The sequence below is a fragment of the Chrysochloris asiatica genome, unplaced genomic scaffold (genome assembly GCF_000296735.1).
Source record: "Chrysochloris asiatica unplaced genomic scaffold, ChrAsi1.0 scaffold00036, whole genome shotgun sequence".
In the NCBI taxonomy this organism is placed as follows: domain Eukaryota; kingdom Metazoa; phylum Chordata; class Mammalia; order Afrosoricida; family Chrysochloridae; genus Chrysochloris; species Chrysochloris asiatica.
In genome coordinates this window covers 11,607,213-11,622,883 of record NW_006408554.1, presented here as the reverse complement: position 1 = coordinate 11,622,883, position 15,671 = coordinate 11,607,213, and the positions used below count along the sequence as shown (strand labels likewise).

General features: G+C 39.2%; 1 protein-coding gene across 1 annotated transcript in view; it reads right to left on the bottom strand.

Moving 5' to 3' along the window:
* The window catches only part of ARFGEF1 (ADP-ribosylation factor guanine nucleotide-exchange factor 1 (brefeldin A-inhibited)), a 209,742-nt gene that overhangs the window by 102,627 nt on the left and 91,444 nt on the right, over positions 1-15,671 (bottom strand). The window contains exon 7 of the mRNA XM_006860037.1: positions 3,145-3,255. Coding sequence (XP_006860099.1) covers positions 3,145-3,255 — 111 coding nt within the window. The remainder of the gene's footprint in view (positions 1-3,144; positions 3,256-15,671) is intronic.

The window sequence follows — 15,671 nt, the reverse complement described above, 5'->3', positions numbered from 1 at the left end:
TATAAAATCATAACAATAGTATTTAAATCTTCAGTAGTTTTCCAGAGAACTAAATGAATAAATTTAAAAAAGGAATACATGAAATAATTCCTGGTACACATCAAGCAGTTAATAAAGTTAGGTATTATTTGCTATGTTTCTCCTCTATTCTGTAAACAAATGCTGACTTCTGGTTTCAAGGTGGTGACCTCAGTCTACCAATTTGCTTTCTTCTCCACTGACAAATCCTACTGACATTACTAGAAAAATATAAACATGAGACAAAGTCTGTAACACCATAGAGAAATTGAAGAGGATATTACCAACGGACCAAAAACCTTATAAAGAATTTCTAGAACATATAAAGTAGACAGGTTTGGCTCAAGGGAAAAGTCAAATAATACTGATATGTTTATGACTGAAGTATACCTTACTAATGTTGTTGTCCCCCAAATACTTATCTACTGTTGTTGCTTTTAAGGGCAGTCAAGTCAGTCTGACTCAGCCTGTATAGGGTTTCTGAGAAGTGCCTGGTGAGCTTGAACCGCTAGCCTTGTAGTTCAAACTGACCTTGTGGTCCAGTGCATTAACCCACCGCGTCACACCAGGACTGCTACTTGGCTGAATATTGGGCCACAAGGGCAAGTTCCACTCCAAACCTGAAAGGTGGTCAAGGACCATAGTCTCGGGTTCCTCCAGACCCTTTCTTACTAGTAAACACAGTCCTTTTTATAATTTTGAGTTTTCTTCTACTTTGTCTTTCACTCTATCTGGGGCATACTAATGTGATCCCTTTTCAGAGCAGTTGGTAGTGGTAGCTGGGAAACATTTAGTTCTTCTGGTAAGAGTCATGGAGACTGATGTTTCATTGGTCCACTGGACTAGTTGGTTCCAAGCATTTTCAGTTTTCATCACTCTATTTTCTTCTGTACCTTAGATGGCCAATCTTCTGCACCATAGATGGCCAGTCATGAGCTTTTAAGATCCCAGTTGCTAGTCACCAAAGTGGGATGTAGAACACTGTCTTTGTGAACAATGTTATACCAACTGACCGTGGTATCCCCTGAGAATGTGGTCCTGAGCTCCCAGGCCCATTGTCTCAAGGTTGACATACCATCTATGATAAAATTTCCTTAACTCAGATAGTTAATCAATTCTAAATTTTTAATGAACTGGCATCCAGTATCTCATTTCTCACCTACTTTTTCCTTTCCATTACTATTGCTACTATCATGTTCAAGTGTAGATTACTGCACTAGTCTCTTACTGGACTTACTATTTCCCAATTAGCTTCTTAATGCAATAATTAATTATACTGTTGATTATATTTCTTAGCTCTAAAATCTTCAATGGTAATCCATTCTGTTCTAAAGTCCAAACTCCTACACCTGAAACTAATGGCCCTCCATTTACTGGCTCCAAACTACTTCTTCAGTCTTTTTTCTATGAGGACATCACATACTAAAAATCACCTGACAATTCCCAAATGTGCCTAATTAACTAGACCTGTGCTAATACAGTTTCTAATACGTGAAGCATTACTCTTGTGTGACTGTGTATGTCCTGGTATGATGCGGTAGGATAAGCCCTGGCCTACTAATTGCAAGGTTGGAGGTTCAAAGACACCAGTCACTCCTCTGAAACCCTAAAAGGGATGCTTGGGACACTGTAAGTCAGAACCAACTTAACAACACAATAACAATGTCTGTGTAAATCTATACTGTCTGGTGTGGCGCAGGAGGATAATGTACTGGACCGAAAGGTCAGTTTGAACTGCAAATTTCAGGATTCAAATTCACCAGCTGCTTCTTGGAAACCCTATACAGGGTCGCTATGAGTTGGAACCACCTTGATGGCACTTAACAACAACAACACATGAAGCCCCCATAACTAGTACTGGAAGTAATTGCTGTTTTAATGAATCCTAATATGATTACAGATATTTCTTTCTACGGAAACATCACTTTCTACTTTGTATTGGTGGTGCTGGGTTTCTGAGACTGTAAACCTTTACGGAAGCAGAAAATCTTATCTTTTATCTGTGGAGTGACTGGTAGTTTCAAACTGCTGACCTTGAAGTTAGAAGCCCGATTCACATCCCACTACACTACCAGAGCTCCTTTCTTTGTATTAGTAAATAAAATCCATAACTCTTTTCTTTAAATGCACGGTCTAGCTTGAATCAATTTGTGCCATCTAAAGTGTCTTGCAACTGTTTACACTCCATAGTATTTGCTGAATGAAGAGATCAATGAACAAAACCAAAGAATGAGAAAAAAGTAGGTCATATGAATGTCTGTTTCTATTTTCTTGCTAGAGAAGAAATATATTCTTAGACCAATATAATAAACAGGAGTTAGAGATACCTGAAATAGTACTGTTCTTTTTCAAGATCCACACTGTTCATCATACTTCTAAAAGTGTAAGTACAAGATACTATGCTCAGCCCTGTGCAAAATACGATGGATTAAATAAATGCCAATGGATTAGCCTAAAATCTAATAGTATGCATAATACTTTTTATGAAAAATGTGAAAATTTCTAACAAACTTTAAAACATTTTCAATAATCTAATTCATAAGACAGAAATTAGCTCTACAGCAACTATAATTTGCTCTACTATACGAATCGGGCTGCAAACCACAAGGTCAGCAGTTCTGCGGTAAAAAGATAAGGCTTTCTATTCCTGTAAAGATTTATAGCCTTGGAAACCCTGTACAGGGTCACTATGAGTCGAAACTGACTCCACAGCTTATAACAACAACAACATAATAAAAGTGTAAGAAATTATTTCCCAAGAAAGATATATAACACTCAAATCCAAATCAATTTAATTTATAAAATTTAACATTTAGGACAATGGAAAATACCATCCTTTATATAATGAACAAAAGCAAAAAATAAATAAAAAGTCATCAACTTTTTTTCTTCATGAGTGGGAACTAAAAGGATTTAAATAAAAGATTTCAACTGAAGCATGGAAAAAGGGGCATTCTTTTAAAATCAAAGTTACTTAAATATTTTTCTTCAGAAAAAAAAAATTACCAAGGAAATCAAATTTGAAAACAGTAATAATTTTGCCATTTTTGTTTGACATATTACATTCATCATTGACAAATGAAATTATGTAAAACAGAATAAACTAATTTAAGGTGAGTACAATACCTCCAACAACTATGTTCACCATTTCTTCTACAATGCTCTGTACAATGTCTTGTGGCTTTTCTTCCTGGTCGTGATTTTCTCCATCATATAAGATATCACTTTTAGATAAGGCTTTGAAATAGAAAAATTCAGGAAAACACTATTTTAATTTTTATAAATCTTTTCTAAACATTTAAAAAACTTTCATTAAAAAATGTAGAATAAAAGAACAAAACCTCAAACAGATCTAAACACCAGAAGTATATATGTTGAGGGTGGACCTTCAAAAATTATAGCCAAATAGGTCAAGTATAAATATATTCTCCAAATTCAATTAAAGTTCAATAACAATATATTTGACAATCTATTAAATGGCTATTCATTTTAAATTTTATAAATTAATTCCTTTAAAGTATTTTGAATTAAGACATTTTCTAACATGTCCCAAAGACTTCTCTCCCTTATCAAACAGTAAAGCAGCTGCAATTAAAGCTTGCTTTCATTATTTGTTGTTGTTGTTAAGTGCTATCGAGTTGTTCCAACTCATAGTGACTGGTGAACTTGAACTGCCAACCTTGCAGTTCAAACTGCTTTACAGTCTGGCACATTAATCCAAACTGCCACACCAGGACTCTTTGATTACTCAGGCTCTTTTAATTATTTAAGCTCATTAATAATAAAAAAAAATTAACAATGTGCTCTAACACACTGAGGTTCTTGATGAAGCAGAGAGAGGTCTGTCTTCTACCAGTTTTCTAGAGACTACTTACTATTTTTTCCTCAATGAAAATCCACATTTCCCTTGTAAAACTAAATATAGTAGTTGTTAAGTGCTATTGAGTTGGTTCTGACTCATAATAACCCTGTATAAGGTTTCCAAAAAATGACTGTTGGGATTAAACTAACACCTTGCTGTTCAAGCAAACCTTGCGGTCTAGCGCTTAGTAATAAAGAATGCATTCCTCAATTTAATGTTAACTAAAAACATTAGCTGACAATTAAACCTTTCAACATCTTAAGAGAAATTGATGTTACTATGCAGAATTGATAATTTCCAGTTGTTGTTGTGTTATTAAGCGCTGTCGAGTCGGTTCTGACCCATAGCGACCCTGAACAGGGTTTCCGAGGCTGTAAATCTTTACAGGAGCAGAAAGCCTCATCTTTCTCCCACGGAGCAGCTGGTAGTTTTGAACTGCTGACCTTGTGGTACGCAACCCGATTCGTAACCATTACGCTACCAGAACTACTTGGCATTCTGGTTACCATATAAATCAAAAAACAAAAAAAACAAACCTACTGCTATCAAGTAGGTTCTGTCTCATAGTGACCCTGTAAAGGGTTTCTAAGGCAGTATACCTTTACAAGAGCAGAAAGATTTATCTGTCTCCCGAGTAGCAGCTCATGAGTTTTAACAGCTGATGGGTTTGAACAGCCCTCCTTGCAGTTAGTTAGAAGCCCAGTGCTTATCTCATAGTTCCAAGAGGGATTCTTGCAAATAGGTCAAAGAAGCCTCAGTTAGCACTTTCTGATGCTTTGGCATACAAAATTAGTACCGCCCTATACCAAAATGACATAATTGTGCTTACTGGCTACTAGCACACTTACAATCTTCGTATCTCTTTCAAAAAGCCATTTTATATACTTTTCGTACGTACCATGCGGGAATTCACTTTCAGAAAAAGGAATTTAACTCCTAAATTGAAATCAGTAGACTTCTTAGCAAGAAGGCAATGTATCCTGAATGTTGTGTAGGTCAGGAAACTGTAAACAATGTCTTTGATTTGACTTATATGAAACCTGTCACTTTTAAAGATACAATCTCCTAGAATTTGGTTTTTAAGTAACATGTTGACAAACATGTTGACAAAGGAGTCAACAAGGAAAGTTATTTCACATATAGAGAAGAAACCAAACCTTGTAACACACAGATGTAACCATTCCTTACATTGAAACCATTTAGAATACTGTATATTGTTGCTACCTTTGCAAAATAGGAACTACCAACCTGTTAAGACAGTTTTGTTTCCAAATCATATAAAATGGATTCTTGACAAGATACGAAGATTCTAAGTGTTTGAAACATGGCATGCTCAAGAAACGGAAGACAAGCTTTCAAACAACTGGAAAAGGTCCTTTGGAAACAAAAACTGTCTAACACTTTGTATTTCCTATTTTGCAAAGGTAGCAACAATATACAGTATTCTAGATCATGACAACTTAAGGAAAGGTTCTCATCTGTGTGCTACTAAGTGTGTTTTTTTCTCTCTGCGTAATATTGATTTCCCTGCTGATTCATTAGTCACCTGCATATTGCTTAATAGTCTTTATTTAAACTGCAAACTCTAGGACACTGTATTTTTAAAACTGACATCATATAATCAAACCAAAGACGGTGTTTACAGTGTCCTGACCTACATAACACTCGAGATTCATCCCCTTCTTTCTAAGAAGTCTACTGATCTCAAGGTAGGGGTTAGATTCTTTTTCTGAATGTGAAATCCCGCATGGTATGAAAAGAGTATAAAATGGCTTTTTGAAAGAGATACTAAGATTGTAAGTGTTTGAAACATGGTATGCTCAAGAAATGGGAAGAAGACGAGCTTTCAAACAATTAAAAAAGTCCTCTATCCACCTTCCTTGTCCGCAAGTCTCTCTAACACACTCTCATCATAAAGAACAAAAAAATATCCACTGCCATTAAGTTAATCCCGACTCATAGTGGCCCAAAATGGGGTTGCTAACAATATAAATCTTTACAGAACCAGACAGCCTCATTTATCTCCCTCAGAATGGCTGGTGGGTTTGAACTGCTGACCTGTGGTTAGAAGTCCAACACCTAACCACAAATCACAATGTTGGCTTCAAAAGCCTGTCTTCCCTTGAGGCAGGGAGAAACGAATAGCCAGACTCATCACAACAAAAAGCCTGTAAGTCCGTCTTCAGCCTAAAACTGACTGGAATACCTTAAAGGGGGCTAGAAGTTGCCCAGTGAAAGAGGCTTCCTATGGAGCCTTTACACTGCACAAGACAATAGGTGGAATCCAGAACCAACTGAGGTAGGAAATTTCCACTGGAAAGGACAAGTAGACCAGCCTGGAGTGGCTAGAAGAGCAGAAGATACTTCATGAAAGAAAGACCAGCAGGAAAAATCTGTAACAATAATGGCAGTCTGATTGATTATTACAGAACAAGTATGCTATTCACCTGGGAGCCCTCAGAACAAACCCCCTTCTAAGACTGAGACTCAAGGGGAATACACGAGCAGGCATGTGGTCTGGCTGGTGACCACGGAAGAGAGGGAAAAAACAGCAATGAAGTTGCGAGCTAGGCCCGACCACATTCAATAAACCCTTGTGAACCCGGGTGGAGACCTGGATGGCCAGCAGTATGGCAAAACCTGGGGATTCCTGTGCCTAGAGGCAGTGACATGACCACAGAGGACTAGAGTGGAGAGTGAAGCATCCAGCTGATATGAAGTGAGGGGAGATGCACAAGAACACCCATACTTGCAGATAGTACCCACTTGACCTGGCTTCGGTGGCTGGATGATCAGAACTCAACTAGAAGAAAGAAGAAGGGGGGTAAAAAAAGAGTAACTTGTTACAATTTGATTAACTTTACCTACAGTTATGGATGTAGTAGCTCAAAAAAGAGAATAAATCTTTATAGCAAGGATCACTCCCACCCTCTCGGTACACAGGGTAGACAGGGATGGGCAACTTAGACATTGGCTACCCAAAATGTGTTTGGGGGTGGGGTGGGGAAGAAGCTACAAAGGCAAGAAGTGACTGGCTTTCCAGATGGGTCGTGGGAAGGTATAATCACCATTGAATGATTTCCAATATGTTGGAACCCAGCTGGTGAAAGGAAATGGAGATAAGACTCTTGTGGTGTTATCACAATAGTGAATAATTGCCATCAGGACTGACTGTGAGGGTAGGAAATATAGAGGTAGAGGTTTTGTGACAAAAGGAGGAGAGTGATTGATTTTGTAGCTTAGGAGCGTAGGTTCCTGGGACCATCAAATGAGAAGACAGGAGAGATGGACCCTACCCAGAGAAACAGCAATGCCAGAGACGGAGGGAGAGGCGATGATGTGGAGAGATGGAGCACCTGGGAACACTGGACTCAGGGAGGGAGAAGGGCTGTGTGCTGGCGGCCGGGGAGCGGGCCTGTGTGATGTACCCTTTGGTTATTTGATGATGCATGGAGGGGATTGTAATCATTGCAATGAAATGAAATAAATGATAGGATGAGTGTAAAGCTGATGTTCTCCCATGTAAACCTCACAATAAAAACTTTTTTTAAAAAAAGCCTGTCCTGAGATAAAGAATGATGTATGTACAACCTTAGAACTACAGGGCTCTGGTATATAGAGATTGAGTCATGGTTGGAATGGGGAAAAGGGGGGAATAATATTAAGATGCTTGGCTGTCTTTTGAATCTTGGTCTTCCTTGCATTATAATATAAAATAGACACTGGAGGGGGAGAGAAAGGAATAGTCAGAAACATCACCATAGAAAGCTTGTAAGTCCGTCTTCTGCCTATAACTGTTTGGAATACCTAAAATGGGGCTACAACGTGCCCAGTGAAGGAGGCTTCCTGTGGAGCCTTTGCAACACATAAGACTAAAGGTAGAAGCCTGAATCACATCCAGATCTCCAGATATGGGAAATTCCCACTTGAAAGGATGAGCAGACCAGCCTGGAGCGGCTCGAAGAACAAAAGAAACTTCTTGAAAGAAAGACTTACAGGAAAAATGCAAAACAACAGAGGCAGATGGCCTGTTACTACAAGAACAAACAAGTTGCTTGCCCAGGAAACATCAAGGCAAGTGGTTGGGTCCCCTCAGTGCAAAACCCTTCCAAGACTAAGACTCAATGGAAATACACGCTCTGATTGGTGACCACACTCATCACCAATAGGGGAAGAGAGGTAAAAGCAGCAATGAAACGGAAAGCTAAGCCCTACAATGTTCGGTGGGCTTCTGTGGACCCGGGTGGAGACCTAGTTGGCCAGCAGTATGGGAAGACCTGGAGACTCTTGGGCCCAGAGTCAGTGGCATGGCCACAGAGGACTAGAGTACAGAGTGAAGCTACCAGCCGATAGGAAGAGAGGGCATACGCACAAGAACACCCACACTTGCAGATGGTACCCACTTGACCTGGCTTAGATGACTGGATGATCAGAGCTCAACCAGGAGAAGAAAGAAGAGGAAAAAAAGAGCAATCTGATACAATTCGATGAACCTGACCTACACCTATGGATGTAGTAACCCAAAAGAGGGAAAAAATCCTAACAGCAAGAATCATTCCCACCCCCTCCACACACAGAGTAGACAGAGATGGGAAACTTGGACATCGGATACCCAAAATGAGGGGGGGGGCTACAAAGGCAAGAAGTGACTGGCTTACAAGCTTTCAAGAGGGGGCCTAAAGCCAGGGGGCATGGAGGAAGGCAGAATCTCCAGTGAGTACTATCCAATCTGTCTAGGTGGAGCTGATGAAATGAAACACAGATGGGTCACTTGTGATACAATAGTGAATGACTGTTATCAGGACTGATTGTGAGGGTTGGAAATGTAAAGGTAGACATTTTATAGCAAGGAAGGGAGTGATTAACTCTCCAGTCTAGGAGCGGAGGTCTCTAGGACCATCAATGGAAAAGAGCCAGAGCAGGACCCTACCCAGAGAAGCAGTGAGGCCTGAGATAGAGGCAGAGACATGGAGTGATGAAGTGGCTGGGGACTTTGGATCCAGAGAGGGAGAGGGACTGTTTGCTGAAGACTGGGGGTAGGGTGGGGGTGGGAGGTTGATGATGCATGGAGGGGATTGGAACCATGGCAATGAAACGATATACAATAGAATGAATGTAAAACTAAAGTTCTTTCACGTAAACTATCATATAATTCACAATAAAACATTAAAAAAAAAAAAGCCTGCCCTCCCTGTATTTCAATGCTGTTAATCTACTGTCTCCTGCATTTTAGAAAATATTGAATGCTAAAAGAGAAAACCTATAAACATGTCAAATCAGTAACCTTATTTTATTTTAAAAATTCAAATAGCATTTAGTCTCCTGCAGAGTAAAACATAAGAAAAAAACCTTAACAGATCATTTCTCCACCATTCTTAAGACTTTTGTGTATGTGTGTTCTAGTTGGCTAAAATTATCTAGAGTCTGAAAATAAGAGTATCAATGTAACTAAATATATTGAGTCACTACCTAAAAGTTTGCAAAATATGAATAGCAAGTCAAAATTCAATTCTCACATACATTATCTATTATCAAACAGAAATAGACGAAAAGTAACATTTGACTAATATTTACTGAATATAGCAAATGCTTTAAAAAGGTAACTATTATACCCAAAGTCACATAGCTAGCAAGTGACAGAGATGTGACTTAAAACATGTCATTAAACTCCAAAGGATGTACTCTTAACCAACAGGTCGCAGACAGAATGTTTCTTTGTGTCATCTGTTGGGAACAAAAAGTAAGATATTTTAATGCCAAAATCATCACAACTACACCCCAGAGAATGATATCATAATTCTAATTCTGCATCCTATAAGGCACGTAAGAGTGGTGCGCCTCATGTACAATAGATGTCCCCATTCCTTGTGATCTGAGCCCATATTGTTTCCTCTGCTGGAAAATTTCCCGAGATTTTCTGGCTAGCCAATTCCTATCCTATCAATTAAGATTCAGTTAAATTACCACCGCCTCCTCTGGTAGCGTAGTGGTTACGAGTCAGGCTGCTAATCACAAGGCCAGCAGTTCGAAACTACCAGCTGCTCCGTGGGAGAAAGATGAGGCTTTCTGCTCCCATTGACAGCCTTGGAAACCCTATACAGGGTTGCTATGAATTGGAACCGACTCCACGGCACATAATCACCACCACCTCTGGGAAGATACTTAACTTCCCTCAAAAGAATCAGAATCACCCTGGCATGCCACTTATCACAGTCTACTTCATTAGGCCCATCTGAGCCTAAAGGCAAACTATTACACACTAAAAGAATAGGCTGCATTTCCAAGTTATAGCATAGTGGCTAAGGCACAGACTGCCCAACAAAATGTGCTGAATACAGGGATGAACTAATTAAGGAAGGACTGAAGTCTCAACTTTACTGAAAGATTAGTCCTTTGAATCAGTCCCTTTAGAAGTACAAAGTGGAGAGTAAGGAATACTTTGGAAAGGGCAGGCTAGGAAAATGTAGATCATCTAAGCTGTATGGATCCATTATAAGTCTGAATAGTGTGAATACTCATCATATTCTTTTAAAACACAGTAATATAAAATATTGTAAGTACTATGAAAAAGACCAGGACAGTCTCTTTCTATTCATGCCAGTGGTGTTCTTCATGACACTATGAAGTTGCTTCAAAAAGTTTGTGGAAAAATTCCACTGTCTTTTAATTCCATTTTCTTCATGAACTTTTTGAAGTCCCTTTATATTGTTATTGCTGTTAGGTGCTATCAATTTGCTTCCAACTCATAGCAACCCTATTATGCATAACTGGCCCATCCTATGCTATCCTCATAATTGTTATATTCCAGCTAATTGTTGCTACCACGGTGGTAATCCATCTTATTGGGGTCTCCCTTTTTTTTTGAGCCTCCACTTTACCAAGCACGATATCCTTTTTCAGGGACTGGAACCTCAGGAAAACATGCCCCAAATAGGAGAGATGAAGTCTCATCATCCTTACTTCTAAGACCATTCTGGCTATACTTCTACCAAACACATCAATTGATTTCGACTGCTGCTTCCATGAGTGTTGACTGTAGAACCAAGCAAAATACAGTATCTGACAACTTCAATCGTTCTCTGTTTATCATGATGTTACTTACTGGTCCAGTTGTGAGGATTTTTGTTTTCTTTATATTCAAGATTTAATCCACACTGCAAGCTGCAGTCTTTGATCTTCAACAGTAAATATTTCAAGTCTTTTCAGCTTCCAGAAAGCAAGGTGGTATAATCTGCATATCACAGGTTAATGAGTCTTCCCACAATCCTGATGCCTACATTCTTCTTCACACAATCCAGCTTATCAGATTATTTGCTCAGTATATAGACTGAATAAGTATGATGAAAGGATATAACCCTGACACACCCTTTTCCTGATTTTAAACCATTCAGTTTCCTCTTATTCTGTCTTATAGACTATTTCTTGGTCTATGTACAGGTGCCTCATAAGCACAATGAAGAGTTCTGGAATACCCATTCTTTGCAATGCTATGCAGAGCTCATCATGATCCACACAGTCAGTTAATTGTCAATAAAACACAAATAAACATCTTTCTGATATTCTCTGCTTTCAGCCAAGATCCACCTGACATCAACAAAGATACTCCTAGTTCTACCTCCTATTCTGAATCTGTCTTGAATTACAGGCAGCTCTTTGTCAATGTACAAAGCTATAACCATTTTTAAATTATCTTCAGTAAAATTTTACTTTATTATGGGACTAATAATGTTTTCCAATGATTTCTGCATTTGGTTGAGCCACATTTTTTTGGAATGGGTATAAACATGATCTTTTCCAATAAGCTGGCCATGTAATTGACTTCCAAATTTCTTAGCATAAATGAGCAAGCACCTCCAATGCTGCATCAATTAGTTGCAACATTTCAATTTATATTCCATCAATTCCTGGAGACTTGTTTTCCACCAATGCCTTCAGTGCAGCTTGGAGCTCTTCCTTCAATATTATCAGTTCTTGATCACATGGTACCTCTTGAAATGGTTAAACATTGGTCAATTCTTTTTGTTAAAGCAACTCTATGTATTCCTTCCATCTTCGTTTGATGTTTCCTCTCAGCATTCAATATTTTGCCCATTGGATGACTGGCTGTGTGCCGTGGAGTTGGTTCCAACTCATAGTGACCCTATACAGGGTTTCCCAGGCTGTAAATCTTTATGGGAGCAGAACGCCTTATCTTTCTCCCGCAGAACAGCTGGCAGTTTCTAACTGCTGACCTTGAGGTTCGCAGCCTGATTTGTAACCACTATGCTTCCAAGTTTTTGCCCACAGAATCCTCCAATACTGCAATCTCAGTTTTAGAATTTGTAAAGGCCCCTTATATTAATTGTTGTTGTTAGGTGCCATTGTCGGTACTGACTCATAGCGACCTTATGCACAACAGATCAATCTTATACACAACAAAGAGACCTTATGCACAACAGCATGAAACACTGCCCAGTCCTGGGTCAACCTCACAATTGTTGCCATGCTTGAGTCCATCGATGCCGCCACTTTGCCAATCCATCTAGCTGGGAGTCTTCTTCTTTTTCTCTAATCCTTCACCTTACCAAACATGGTATCATTCTCCAGTGACTGGTCCCTCCTGACAATATGTCCAAAGTATGAGAGATGAAGCCTGGCCATCTTGGCCTCTAAGGAGCACTCTGACTGAAATTCTTCCGAAACATATCTGTTGGTTCTATGGGTAGCCCATGGCACTTTAATATTCTCCTCAAGTCAAAAGCATCAATTCTATGTTCTTTCTTATTTCACTGTCCAGCTTTCGGATGCAAATGAATTTACTGAAAATACCATGGCTTGGGTCAGGCACACCGTATTCCTCAAGCTGACATCTTTGCTCTTCAACACATTAAAAAGTCTTGTGCAGAAAATTTCCCTAATGCAATACATCATTTGATTTCTTGACTGCTGCTTCCAGAAGAGTTGATAGTTGCTCCAAGAAGAATGAAGCCCTTGACAACTTCAATCTTTTGTCCGTTGAAAGAATGTTGTTTATGAGTTCAGTGGTGAGGATTTTTGTTTTCTTTACATTGAGATGTAATCCATACCGAAGGCTGTGCTCTTTGATCTTCATCAAAGTATTTTAAGTCATCTTCACTTTCAGCAAGGAAGGTGGTATCATCTGCATATCGCCAAGTTGTTAATGAGTCTTCCTCTAATCCCGAAGCCACGTTTTTCTTCATATAACGCAGCTTCTCGGATTATCTTCTCAGCACACAGGTTGAATAAGTATGGTGAAAGAATACAACCTTGTTGCACACCTTTTCTAATTTTAAACCATTCAGTGTTCCCATGTTCTTTTTGAACAACTGCCTCTTGATACAGGTACAGATTCCTCGTGAGCACAATTAAGTGTTCCAGAATACTCATACCTCACAATGTTATCCATAGCTTGTCATGGTCCACACAACTGAAAGCCTCTGCATAGTCAATAAACCACAGGTAAACAACATTCTGATATTCTCTGCTTTTGGCCAAGATCAATCGGACATCAGTAATGATAGCCCTTGTTCCACGGCCTCTTCTGAATCCAGCTTGAACCTCTGGAAATTCTTTGTCAATGTATGCTTGCAGCTATTTCTGTATTACCTTTAGTAAAACTTACTCGCGTGAGATATCAATGAGATTGTCCAATGATTTCTGCATTCCATTGGGTCACCTCTTTTTGGAATGGGCACAAATATGGATCTCTTCCAATCAGTTGGCCAGACAGTTATCTTTCAAATTTCCTGGCATAGATGAGTGAGTGCTTCTAGTGCCGCCTCACTTTCTTGAAAGGCTTCAATTTTTATCCCTCAATTCATGGTGCCTCGTTCTTTGCCAATTCCTTCAATGCAACTTGGACTTCTTCTTTCTGTATCATTGGCTCTTGATCATATGCTACCTCTTGAAACATGTGAACATTAACCATTTCCTTTTGATATACTGACTCTGTGTATTCCATCTTCTTTTGATGCTATCTGCATCATTCAATAATTTGCCGACAGAGAGAACAAACAAGATGGCAGATGGGGTAGAAGTGCAGTGAGGAACTCCATCAGCAACAACACAGAATACAAAACAAGCAGTCTCAGGGGATGGTCCCAGAACTCTGAACCATATATAAAGGAATATTTAGAAAGTTGGAAGGCTTACAGCTAAGGGGGATTTGTAGCAGAAGCAAGAAATCCATTGCTTTCCAATTCAAGATGCTTAGCTGCTCCTGGAGCCACCATGTTGGATGAGACCAAGCAGGGGAATGATCAGAGCAGCCAGACCGCCTGAGAGAACTGTGGAGATAAAGGTGCAGATATTCTTTTTTGTTTGGGTTTCTGTTCATTGGTCTCTTGCTGTCTGTGCACCTCCATTCTGGTGACTAAAGGGGGTGCCTGAGTGAGTAGACACCCCATACCCACCCCTGGAGGATTCTACTATGCATGTGTAAAGATCTCCTCGAAATTTAAAGAGACAGTTCCTATTTAAAACCAAATGGCAGTGCAAAACGGCCACAGCCGGCCCAGAACTGTTTATCACTAGGAAAAAGGCCCGAATGGGAACTGTGGAGTGGGACAAGCAGACTAAAAAGGAAATAGGCCAAAAATTAAATCCAGAGTTACGTCAAAACTACCAACAGTGGCATCTTGAAATTTCTCAGGAAGAAAAGTGAAAATGGAAGCCCATCTTCTGATCACATATACCTGTAGTCAATCTGAAAGCATAAAAAATACCAAAACACACACTCATCTAAGTAATAAGGCCACAGATAACTCCTGAATATGCCCAAAAAACAGAAGTAGATAACCATATCAGCACATGTCCAGACATGAGACAAAGTGACCGAGGCATATGAGCTGGAAGTAGATCAACACTCCATACTGGAAGATGGACAGGCTTTGGAAATGCCTGAGAAGGAATTCACAAAAATTATTGCAAACTGTTATCAAAACACTATACAATGGAGTTGATAAGAATAAGGAAGAAGTCAGGAAAGCTATACAGGAACAATCAGATAAGATACATACAGCATTGGAAACAATTCAAAGCCTACAGAAAGAGGTCCAAATGATGAATAGAGTATCAGAAATGGACAATACACCGACAGGGCAAAGGAGTAGAATCGAAGAGTTAGAAGCCAGAACTAGTGAGCTGGAAAATGAATCACTCAACACTACTAAGATAGAAGAGCAAATACATAAAAGGATTAAAAAAAAAAAAATCTCATGAAGGCCTAAGATTCATGTTGGACAACATGAAGAGGAATAACTTAAGAATTATTGGCATTCCGGAACAGGAAGAATCACAGAAGTCCACAAAGTAGATACTTGAAGAGCTTTTGGAAGAAAATTTCCCTAACATCCTGAAAAGTGAAATGATAAGCATTCAAGAAGCTCAATGAACCCCAGCAAGGATAGATCCTAAAAGAAAATCACCAAGACATATAATAATCAAGCTCTCCAAAATCTAAGATAAGGACAGAATCCTGAAAGCAGATAGGGAAAAGAGAAGTGTAACATACAAAGGCAAGTAAATCTGAAAGTTCGAATTTCTCAACAGTAACCATGCAGGCAAAGCAACTGGGAGACATATATAAAACCCTGAAAGAAAAAACGTTCCAACCAAGAATCCTCTACCCAGCAAAGCTGTCAATCAAATATGATGGTGTAATCAAAACATTCCAGGATAAACAGAAGCTAAGGGATTTTGTCAAAGCCAAACCAGCTATGAAAAACATCATAAAGGGAGTTCTGTGGAATGAGAATCAACAAGAACAGACAGCAACCAGAGATTGACGTAT